We start from the raw sequence: 12,032 nt of genomic DNA on the forward strand, positions 1-12,032 counted from the left end.
AGAGAGAGAGAGAGAGAGAGAGAGAGAGAGAGAGAGAAAGAGAGAGAGAGAGAGAGAGAGAGAGAGATGCTTGAATCTGTTCACCGAGTACCCCAGAGTGTCAGGTGTGGCAAGTGCTGGCACTGGTGAAGCACTAGGCACGTGCTACCACTCGGACCCTGTGCTGAGTGTCTGCCATGCCTGTTAACTCTGGTCCACATACCCTTCCACCGAAAGGTCATTTTTTTTTCTCGAGAACAGGGTTTCTCTGTAGCTTTGGAGCCTACCCTGGAACTCGCTCTGTAGACCAGGCTGGTCTCGACCTCCCAGAGATCCACCTGTCTCTGTCTCCCATGCGTTGGAATTAAAGGCGTGCGCCACCACCGCCCAGTTGAAAGTTCAATTTTTAGCACCTCATGTTTCAGAAAGATAAACTGAGGCATTGAGGGTAATGAGTTCCTGAGTCATGTCACAGTGAGGATCCAGGGTGTGGACCGAGTGGCAGGCCCCTGTGGCGCCTCCTACCCCACAGCATTCCTTTGGCCTGCATCCTTGGCTGTTCTAGCCCCTGCTTCCTCCTAGCTCTTCCTCCCTCATCGCTAGCCTCAGGCAGAGGTAGGGATGCTGTGACTTGGGGTGGGGGCTGTTTTGGATGCTGCTCTCTCTGAGCCAAGCAGCCTCTTTCTCCTCTGCTGGCTGCCTTTCTGTGTAGCCTTGGGTTACCTGGGCATTGTGTTTATGGAGGCTAACCGGGGCTTCTGCAGAAATAGGCTGGTCCCCGCTCTAGGTGGGGTGGGTGACTGTTCTCTTTGGCCTCTGCAGTGGTCGGGCTTGACATCCAAGATGAGATGGGCAGGCATGAAGTGGGCCACATCGATAACTCCATGAAGATCCTGCTGAACAATGGAGCAGACTGCCGCTTTGAGGGCCAGTTCAGCATCAACAAGGTACAGAGACACTGCCTGGGTCCTTTTCCTGCTCCCTACCCACTTGACCCCAACAGAGCCCCTGGCAAGCTGAGACTCAGCACATGACTGCCTGATAATTCTCTCTGAGACTGGGTAGGCTTTGGACTCCCTGGGATTTCAGGCCCCTGATGGTGGGTCTGCACCTTGCTGGAGTGGAGGAAATGGGGGGAGGCGAGAAGGCCTGCCTTCAAGTCCCAGTTCGTGCTCCTCTCCAGCAAGCAGTGGCCCACAGGCCACCTGAGGTTATAGCTGTGATGGCAATAATGTCACTGTGGCATCGTCACCCATGTCACAAAGCTCACGTTGGGTAAATGGGTAAACACCCACTGTTCATTCCAAGTTGGTTAACATGCACCTTATTATATTGGAGACATAACAGATGAGGTGCCAGGGCAGGTGGCGATAGACAGCCAGGACATGTCCACCACTGCCCAACACCTGCCGGTCAGCCCAGTCGATAGTTCCCTTGGTGTGGGCTACCTGGGGGTGGGGGAAGTCAAGAACTGAAGCTGTGACCGGGGGGGGGGGGTGGCACAGAAAGCACCCATGGCCCCAAAGACCCTACTAAGTTCCTGCTTCCACAGCTGTTTTGCGGCTGAGAACGCTTGGGAAAGGGGTTCTGTGGGAGGGGCCGGGAGTCTGTTCCTCAATTCTGATATGGTTGATTCCCACCCAGCAAGTATCTCTAGGGAAATGTTAAGCCAGAATTTGGAGACATGTTTCTGAGATTGAAGGACAGAGTTTTGGGCAACAGGCCTTCCTGCGGGAGTCAGCGTCAGCACTGTACTGTGATGTAGGAAGTCATAGGTTTAGGTTGGGGACACTCTGAGCGGGCACTCCCAACAGCATTGCCTTGGGAGTATGAGGGAGGCAGAACTGTAGGTTCTACATCTGACCTCCTGAATCCCAGGACTCCTGCCACCAAGCTCTAAGGACCACAAGGCCTCCCAGAAGAGAGTAGAGTATAAAGCCTTGTTATAAATGCAGGGTCCACAGAAACCTGAAAGAATACAGATTTATCTGCAGATACCCCAAAGACTGCTGATTAAGTCCCATCTCTTTTTACTAAGCTAATTTAGCATTTCCTACAGCTGTTAATACAATCCAAAAAGACCAAGGCAGCATTAGTTGTACCCGTGACTTTGTTACCCGAAGCTGCTGCTGTTCCCCTTCTAGTACAGCCATAAAGAACTTCAAAGCACGGTACACACACTGCCACTCTGAGAATGACAACAGCCGACACACAGGAAACTCCTTGACAAAGACCACATCACTTTGATATCTAGTCAATGAAGCAAGGGCTGCGTTGGGGAACGGGTGAGCCCCCTGTGGTGGGGCTGTGGGGTGCCTGCTGGTGGTAGTTGAAGATTCCCAGGCACATGTGCACATGTGCTCACTCCCCAGCTGTGACATGTGGTCACCTGCATTCGACCATGCTCCGTTGTCACACTACCTACCTCTTGGCAGACACGTCCTCTGCTTCCTTGCGTGAGCTGCGTCATGGATCCCAGCTGGCTCCAGGTGGATCAGAATTTGCCTCTCAAATCAGACCAACCACCTTCGTTTTAAAAAAGCCTGACTGGTGTCCTGGCTAAGGAAACTGGGTGTTTTAGTGTATCAAACTCTGATTCCCTCATCTGTAAGGAGGCAGGGTTATTATCTACCGCATATGACCGAATCAGATGTATAAATGTTTCACAATATGACTGGTCGGGCTTGGGCAATCTTTCCTCCCCTACCTTGTAACCCATTAGTAGGCTGTTGCCCTGCCCTTGTGAGCCTATGCTTGACATCACTTTAGTGTGTGTTTGTACACTGCACATGAATGGCAGACATGTAAGAAACTGGGCCTCTCTGAGCCAGAGAAAGAGAACGTGATGGCCAGGGCATCTGGGAAAGCACTAACCAGCCTTTGTACTGTGGCCACTGTCCAATTGATTCTTACCTGGCCCTTAACTAAAGCCTAGGAGTCAAGTAGCACTTGAGGAACCACAGCTAGGTCTGAGCTCAGGCACTCCAGCCACTGGGCCCTGAGCCCTGCCTGCGGCTACTGCTTTTAACATCTGTATTATATATGCTATGACCAGAGTGGCCATGTTCTTTGGGCACAGCCTAGACCACTGTCCACCCAGCCCTTTGGAGAATATAGGCTCTCGTGACCCTGCCCACTCTCCCTTTCTGGGGTCTTGTTCTCTGGAGCTGTGATTAAGACAGTCAGTGTAAGCCAGGCAGTGGTGGTGGTGCATGCCACCAGCACTCAGGAGGCAGAGGCAAGGGGATCTCTGAGTTTGAGGCCAACCTGGTCTACATAACGAGTTTCAGGCCATCCAGGGCTACGCAGAGGAACGCTATCTCAAAACTTCCCTTTCCCCTCCAAAAATAAAATAAATAAAAGGCCAGTGTGACAGCCTGCCATGAGGACAAGGAGAGCAGCTGTCCTTCCCTGGTCTCCCATTGTTAGACATAGGCTCGTCCCCTTTATAGACCCTCTGTAGACATGGCCTCTTTATCTACCCATCAGCAAGTCCACCAACAGCGAGATGCCAGAGTTCACCTGCAGGTGCCCTGGCAGCCCCCATCAACTCAGGCGAGCCTGCCCGGGAGCCCTGCTAATCATGGCTGCCCTGGGAAGGGGGGCCCGACTCCAGCTATATATTTTTAAAATCTATCTGAGACAGTGACGTAGGTGCCCAGGTCACAGGTTCTAAAAGCGTTGTCTTCTGTTTCTTCAGCTCAGTGTGCTTGTGTGACTCAGACCCCTGTGATGGATTCGGTGTGGAGTGGAGCGGGTTACTGAGTCACAGGCTGGAGGACGGGCAGCGGGTGGCAGATATCCAGGAGCCAGCATTCTCCACGCTCTTAACCCTGGGGGCAGAGACCCCAAACCCAAGGCTGTCTGTCTGGACCTCACCTGGCCTGGCCCACCGCCCAGAGAATCTGACGGGACACTGTCAGTCTCAGGAGTTCTGATGATATCACATAAAAGGGCTTTTTTATTTCATGGTGCTGGAATGGATCCCAAAGCCTTGTGTATATGAGGCAAGGTGCTCTTCCTGACGTAGGCACCTAGCCACATCTCTCCTGAGCTACGCCCTAGCCCTGTGCAGGTTTTGTGATGGAAATAAACCCAGGTGTTACTCACGCTGTGAAAGGAAGCGTGAAATTGTTCTCAGGAGCAGCGGCTTTCCCTCGCCCCTGTTGCTCGCCCTTCCAGGGCCCCAAGGCTGTGAGTCCTGAAGCATATTCATCCCCACGTGCCTGTGCACTTCTGTCGTTCACAAAACCTCTGTGGTCATCGTCCTACTTTCTGATGGGGAAACTGAGGCACAGAGTGACAATCGGCAAGAGCCCCAGTGCCATGGGTGCAGAGCTGCTGCTTCTGTGCCTCTGAGGCAGGCCACTCTTATGCTCCGCTCATTCTAGAGACCTTCCTGGGCCACCCCCGACTCCCCAGGCTGCCCACTTCAGCCACAGCTCATAAGATCTATGAGCTTTGGCTACAGCTGAAGACAGGCTGTCACAGTGGAAGGTCCTCAGCCCAGTGCCTGAAACAGAGCACTAACAAAAGCTCCCTGGTGGGCAGTCACATGCCAGGAAATAGCCATGTTTCTCACTCCCTGGCAGCTGGACTAAGAAAGACCCTGGGTCTCTCCAGTGTGGCAGTTGGGATTTTAGCTAAATGGCCTCATATCCCCTGCTTTCTCTGCCTGCAGCTGCCCTATTCTGTTCAAGGATTTTCTATCAAGCGTACCTGCTGCTTGCTCCTGCTGTCTCTGCTGTGAGACCTTTCCCTGTCTTCCTGAGAAATGCAGGCTTTGGGGCCTCTGCACAAGGGAGTCTTTCCCCCTGGAAAGCCCTCCTGAACATATAACCGAAACAGAGCTGGGGGCTCTCCTCAGCCTGAGCACTGGGCTAAGGGAGGTGGGGAAGCTCAATGGACAAGCATTCCAGGAAGAAGTGGCAGACACAAAGGCCCCAGGGTGGGCTGTGCAGGACACTGTTCCCAGTGCCATAGGGAGGTGGCTGAGGGGTGGTGAGCAGAGGAGAGAGTGGCACTGATGAGGCATAGAGGTAGGCCTAAGTGTGTGACCAGTAACCAGACACGTCACTGAAGCACCTGGGCTCAACTGGGTCACTCAGTTTGTGCATTGCCATAGTGAAATACTGAGGCAGTAATGGATAAAGAAATGATATTTATTCAGCCCCAGCGGGTGAAAGCTTATGCTCAGGAGCCCAACAGTTGACCTGTGATGAAGTCCTCTCAGTGGATGTCACAGTGACGGACACGTGACAGAAAGGATCCTAAAGGAAGGATGCTGTGGTAGGACAGGAAGCCCAAGAGAGAACAGGCCACCTTTGCTCTTTCAAAACCCAACCTAGGTGCTACGAGAAGCCTTCTGAGCTCAGTATCCCTTAGCGGCCTAAGGATCACCACTGCAACTGGGCCCCACATCTTAGAGGTTCTGCCTGATGCTCATGGCCGCCATGAGGCCACACCCCCAGCACATGAACTCTTGTGTAACAAACCACCTTAAAGAACAGGCTCACTGGGCTGGAGAGATGGCTCATTGGTTAAGAGCATTGCCTGCTCTTCTAAAGGTCATGAGTTCAATTCCCAGCAACCACATGGTGGCTCACAACCATCTATAATGAGGTTTGGTGCCCTCTTCTGGCCTGCAGACACATACAGATAGAATATTATATACATAATAAGTAAATAAATAAATAAAAAGATTTACTTTAAAAAAAAAAAAAAAGAACAGGCTTACTGTTAGAAGCCTGGGGAAGGGTCTGTGTAGGGAGAAGCAAGGGTGAGTAGACACTGGGGACCAGGATAGAAGCTACTCTGAGGTCCTCCGAGGGGATCTCAGAAGGCTCTCAAGGCCACTGAAGTCAGTCTCTAGGGATTCCCTGTCTGTGGTGATGAGGTCGACTTAAGCAGACGTGAGCTTGGTTCAGAGTTTGAGGAAGTCACTTGCTTGTTCAGAGTGCACCCCCATCAACTGCTGAGCCAGCAAACCTTGAATCCACAGAGGTAGGTGGGAACTGCTGTCGTTTTGAGTCCAGGCTCTACTGATCGCCTACCTGGATACCTCACATGGACTCTTGTCCTTGGTTGTCCCTGATGCCTCTTCCCGTAGCTTCTACGAGTGAACCAGTCTTCTTCATACAGTTGGAAAGGCTACAAGTCAGAGTCCCGGTCCCAATGTATGTCCTACTCCTGTGTCCCAGTCCGTGGAGATCATACAGCCCTCGGAGCCAGCCCCCTTGGCCAGCCACCCAGATACATGAAACCTGCCTTCCTTCCTCTAGGTCCCCGGCAACTTCCACGTGTCCACGCACAGTGCCACAGCCCAGCCACAGAACCCGGACATGACACATATCATCCACAAACTCTCCTTTGGGGATACACTACAGGTGAGCAGGGGGAGCAGGGTGATATGGCTGTGAGCTAGTGTGCTGGGGTTTCTCCCTAAGGGTCACTCACATGAGGTTCTGTTCACTTGGCTCCTCTTTGTCCTGTCTTCTGGGGTGCCACCAGCCACACAGCAGACTGAGATGCTCAGGCTCGGAACTGGGACTAGGAGAGAGGTGGACTCTGGGGTTCGGCTCACTCCCTCATAGCTGTCTCATTCCATTTTCTGTTGGTATCACTGAGCAGCCCAGACCGGGCGGTGTTTAATAAACAGAAGTTTATTTAGTTCACAGCTCTGCAGTCTCCAAAATCAAGAGCATCCTGCCAACATGATACTATGGAGAGGATGTCCCTCTTGTTACGTGCAGACATGGCCAGGCCCATGATGTTCATTGACACAAGGCCCAAGGAAGGGAGCATCAGACACATTGCCCTCTGTCCAAAGGCCCATTCTATGCCAAACCCAGCCATTTGTTTTTATATGAACAGACTCTCAAGCGGACTTTTCAGAACAATTAATCAGCATGTGTCTGTGACCCCAGAATGATACATATAGACATGAAATGCCAAAGGCATGTGTCACCCAAGATGACTCCTCTCACTCAGCTGGCTAAAAGCCCAAAGGAATCTGTCTGAAGGAGGGGAGCAGGGAACTGGGTTTGCCTGAGGAAGGCCTGTGCTAGGTTGGTGAAGGGTTTGCTGACGGTTTGAGGCCACTGCCACACCAAACATACATCTATTAGGAGGAAGAAGGATCCATGAAGCAAGACTGTAGGCAAGAAGGTGAGGGAAGGGTTACAACCTGGGCAAGGAGGACGAGGACCCAGGCTGAGGCAGGGGAGAAGGCAGAAGGCAAGAGAGCAGATTGGGGCTGCATGTAGGCACAAAACCAAAGGACCCCAGCTACCCTCTGCTCTACAGGAATTAGAGCCAATCCGTGTCTTCTGTTCACTCAGAAACATCTGCCAGCCACCTACTGTGTGCCAAGTCTTGCACATGTCGGTCAGGCTGAAGGTGGGCCCTGCTGGTGTGACTCTTCCAGGCTGGAGGGCACACCACAACACCTCCATCCTTGAGGTCCCAAGGCAGCAGATGGACATGCTGCTGCTGCTCTACCCTGCCCTGACCATGTGCGGAGAGTGTACTTCTGCTGACTGTCAGCAAGCATCAGCCTCGTGGGGTCAGCCTGAGGGTCATGTCACCTGCCTGCTGCTCCCCACTTCTCCAGCAGTCCCTGCCTGGGGACAATCTGATTACTGCCATGTGGGGGTGTCTATTCATAACTCCTGTATGTCACCTACAGCTGACACAGTGGGAGACCACAACTCTGCACCCCTAAACTGGTTCTTCTCAGGACCTTTCAGAGGGCTGGGAGGGTCATGGAAGGAGTGTGACACAAAATGACCCTTTATCTGGGTTTCCTCTGCAGATTCTTAGGGACATAGACTGAATTCACTTTGGCTCCATTGCCAGCTCAGATGTTTGGCAAGTTGGGGGGCTGCTCTAAGCCTTGCTTTGCTAGTCTGTAGAGAGGGCTAAGAGGTCTATTTTTAAGTAACAGTAAATGAGTTGACACCAAGTGGCCAGGACAGAATAGGTGTTTAAAGTGGCAAGCATGCTACTGCCTACTATGTGGCCCGCACTGTGTCTTGCTCCCCAGACCTTTGTATGAGCCAGTCCCTACTACACCATCCTTCATGACCAGATGGCCCCTGGCCAGTCCCCACCGACAAGGCTAGGCTGGGAGGTGGCAGTCTTTAGGGACCGTCTCTCACTCTGTGCTTCTCTGCAGGTCCAGAATGTTCATGGAGCTTTCAATGCTCTTGGTGGAGCAGACAGACTCACCTCCAACCGTAAGTATCCCAGCATCGAGCAAACCTCTCCCCCAAGAGTCCTCTCTCACAGTGGGAGCACAGTAGCCAGAGGGGCAGGAGGGTTAGTCAGGTGCTTGCTGCAAACCAAAGTCATATCCTCAAGCCATTCCTTTTCCACAGCTGCCCTGTCTTATGGGAGGGAAGAGGGTAGCCTGTCCCTAGGGAAAGCAGATCGAGGCCCTAGAATATCCCCAAGCTCTGACACCAGCTGCTGTCACTGTTGTTAATCACTGCTTTGCCATTGTCCTGAGTGGAGGTAATCACCTGGCTCTCATAGAGTGATGGCAGAACCAGAATCCACTCTAAGGGAACCAGCTCCATAGGGGGCCAATAGGGAAACAAGCTGGCTCCTCCCCTCCCATTCCCTTCCCCATCTCCTGACCAAACCCCTCCTATCAACCATTGGCTCCTTCCAGAGATTAGAGAGCGCTGTATCCCTACTCAGGGCCACAGAGTGCACACACATACACACATGTGTCCACTTTTATACATGCCCATGTGTACGTGTGTGCATGCACATACACAGTAAGCTAAAAACAGTAATGTCCCTTGGGTCACTTTGAAGAACCATATTAATGGACTGGAGAGATGGCTCAACTGTTAAGAGCATTGCCTGCTCTTCCAAAGGTCCTGAGTTCAATTCCCAGCAACCACATGGTAGCCCACAACCATCTGTAATGAGGTCTGGTGCCCTCTTCTGTCTAACTGTATACAAAATAAACAAATAAATAAATAAATATTTTTTTTAAAGAGCCATATTAGTATTACTCCTAGTGTGTGGTAGGGACCTGCATCCTGGAATGTGGCAGCTGCTAGCCATGATGTCTCACGACCGTTTGGCAGTCAGACATCAGATGCACGTTGCTCAGGCACAGTACCAAGTTCTAGAGACCAGGAGGTGAATGGGTGAAGCAAACAGTCTCCATCGGCTTCCATTCTGTGTTGTTGACGTGGAAAGATGTTCATGATACCTGGTCCTTGAGGCGAAGCCCCAGTGTGATTCCATGACATCTGGCATGTTATATTTCGGTGGGAACGTGACCTGGTCATCTGTACACAGTACACATAAGGGCAGCTTTCATCTGTGTGTGTGTGTGTGTGTGTGTGTGTGTGTGTGTATGTGTGTGACTGCCTTTGTCTTGTACAAATAAAAAATATTTCAGTTGTGTTTTTTGCTAAGGCATTCATTCCTTCAGGCTTTATTCCTGGGTAATGGAAATTCGAGACATGTACTTCAAGGTGGTCTTTGGCCTCCTGGTTTAATTATAGATACTGAGTCCATCACATGGGCGTCTCTGAGGGTGAGAACCAGGGTCTGCCTTTGACACCAGGTTCCCTAGCTCACAACCCTGAGAGCCATCACAGGCGTGAAAAAGAACTTAAAGGCTAGGGAACTTTTCTCCAAGTTTTCTGGGGTATCAGCTTGATTCCAGGAGTGCTGCCCTTTCCTGGAGAGATGTCAGGGTCAGGAGGAGGCAGGGAGTGAGCTTGTCAGGTCTGGAAGGTTCTCCATGCCCACCACCCTTACATGTGAGTCTGAAGATAGGACTGACTTGTGGGGGGTGGGACCAGCATTAGGATTCAGAAGACTCAGTTTCCATGTAATTTTAGCTCCGGGGTTCCCAGCCCAATGTTCTAGAAGGAGTGAGAAGGACAGACATTGGGCCTCTGTTGGCGTCCCAAGGTCTGCAGGGCTCAGTCCTTGCCCGGGAAGGCTGTGGCAGCTCTTGTTCCGGTTACCTCATGCCCGGGGAGGCAGCTCTGGTGTCAGTTACCTCATGCTTATCAGCAGCTGATTGATCCATTCTCCATTCATGCCTTTGTCCAGTCATCCTTCTGTCCATTCATTCATTCAGCAAGATTTACCGCTGTCCACTCAGTACCAGGCTCTGTTCAGGTTTTGGGGGCAGGGATAACAGGCTCAGGTCTGTCCTCAGCATCTCCCCATCCAGGCTGGAGGAGAGGAGAGAGCTGGGTAAACGGGTCTATCCTCAGCATCTCCCCATCCAGGCTGGAGGAGATGAGAGAGCTGGGTAAAAGGGTCTATCCTCAGCATCTCCCCATCCAGGCTGGAGGAGACAAGAGAGCTGGGTAAGAGGGTCTATCCTCAGCATCTCCCCAATCCAGGCTGGGGGAGACAAGAGAGCTGGGTGAAGGGTTATGTTGAAGTATTGCAGGGCTGGATGATCAGATGTTTATTGATAAAGAAAAGAGAAACTGATCAGATTTTTTTATTTTTTTATTTTCGCAATTCTGGGACTGCAACCAATGCCATGTATACTGAGCACATCCCCCATCCTCAGGGATTGATCAGTTCTTACATAGTTCTTTCTGGAGGATTCTTTTTGTTTTTCTTTCTGAAACCCAGAGCCCGATTTATTTTCAGAACAAAAGCATGCAGACAGTGCCCATAATGGAATGGGGTCTTTCTTGAACCCCACCTTTCCCCCTGGAGAGTTTCGTGGGGGTTGGGAGTGGTAAGAAGTGCTGTCCTGCTGGTCTCTCTCTAGTCTAGGTAAAGGGATATTTGAAGCTGCTCCATTTCCTGGAGCTTTTTCTAGATAATTCTGTGGGGTCACCCGTTAAAGAGAATGTGTCCTGTGGTCCCATGCTGATTCACAGTTTGGCTCTGGAGATAATGCCTTCTCAGCATTCTTCTTTAATGGTTGCCCCATTTCTGAATATTATATGTTATGTAATGCAGATGCAAAGATCCCAGCAAATGGAATTAAATGCTCAGGCCGTGGCATTCCAGAGAAGAGGAAAGAGCTCTCTGCAATGCCAGCAGGACTTAAGTTTGGAATGGCATGCGGGGCCGCCTGCCTGGCAGTGCCCAGCCGGTATCATCTTGTTTTGTACTCCCTGCAGCCCTGGCCTCCCATGACTACATCTTGAAGATTGTGCCCACAGTATACGAGGACAAGAGTGGCAAGCAACGTTACTCCTACCAGTACACAGTGGCCAACAAGGTTAGTGGGCTGTAAATGGACTGAGCATTGCAATTGCGCCCTCTGCTGGCTGAGAGAAGAGGCAATGCCCCCATGCGTTCTGCTGAAAGGAGTATGGTGGGGTTGGGGGATACCAGGCTCTTTCTCTAGTCTAGGTAAAGATGAAATACTCAGTCCTTGCCATTGTGGTGGCCTCATTGTCCAGGGGAGAAGCTCTAACAAGGAGACAAGAAGTGATATGTTTGAAACAACAGGCAGAGGACTGTCCCTCCATGTCCCAGGTCTGGCATCTTCTGGTCCTGGTTTTTTCAGGTGACTGTTGATCAGCACATGGCAGATGCTCTGGCTCAGCCAGGGAACCATATCAAGGTGGCTGTGGCTGTTCCAGGACCCCAGCACTACAAGAGACAGACAGATCTTATGGGACATCAGAGTCAAGGAAATGAGATGACCCTGTAGTTAGTGGGTTGTGCCTCTCCAGAAACAGCACTGCCAATGTAACTTAAGCACTTGGAGTAGGGAGAAATCCCTGCCCCAGCCCACTGGGGTGGGTTTCCTGTTTGCCACCAGGACTCTCCTGTTTCCGCTGTTGCAGGGCTACCCAAATCCTAAGTAAATGACGGGTGTTTAGCTCAATTGACTATAATCATGATTGGGGTGAGCACTATCATGTATCAAGTACTTAGGAACTACACACCCTCCCCCAGCTTCCTGCCTCCATCGCCAATTTCTTTGTGTGTGTTTTCTCTCCTCTTCCTCCTCCTCCTCTGCCTCCTCCTTCCTCCTCCTCCTCTTCCTCCTCCTCCTCCTCCTCCTCCTCTTCTTCTTCCTCTCTCTCTCTCTCTCT

The 12,032-nt window shown here is 51.5% G+C and overlaps 1 protein-coding gene across 1 annotated transcript in view; it reads left to right on the forward strand.

Annotated features, from left to right (window-relative positions):
* Positions 1–12,032, forward strand: part of Ergic1 (endoplasmic reticulum-golgi intermediate compartment 1) — a 97,201-nt gene that overhangs the window by 66,808 nt on the left and 18,361 nt on the right. The window contains exons 5-8 of the mRNA XM_005349016.2: positions 802–926; positions 6,261–6,365; positions 8,156–8,216; positions 11,106–11,206. Coding sequence (XP_005349073.1) covers positions 802–926; positions 6,261–6,365; positions 8,156–8,216; positions 11,106–11,206 — 392 coding nt within the window. The remainder of the gene's footprint in view (positions 1–801; positions 927–6,260; positions 6,366–8,155; positions 8,217–11,105; positions 11,207–12,032) is intronic.

The sequence above is a fragment of the Microtus ochrogaster genome, chromosome 7 (genome assembly GCF_000317375.1).
Source record: "Microtus ochrogaster isolate Prairie Vole_2 chromosome 7, MicOch1.0, whole genome shotgun sequence".
In the NCBI taxonomy this organism is placed as follows: Eukaryota; Metazoa; Chordata; class Mammalia; order Rodentia; family Cricetidae; genus Microtus; species Microtus ochrogaster.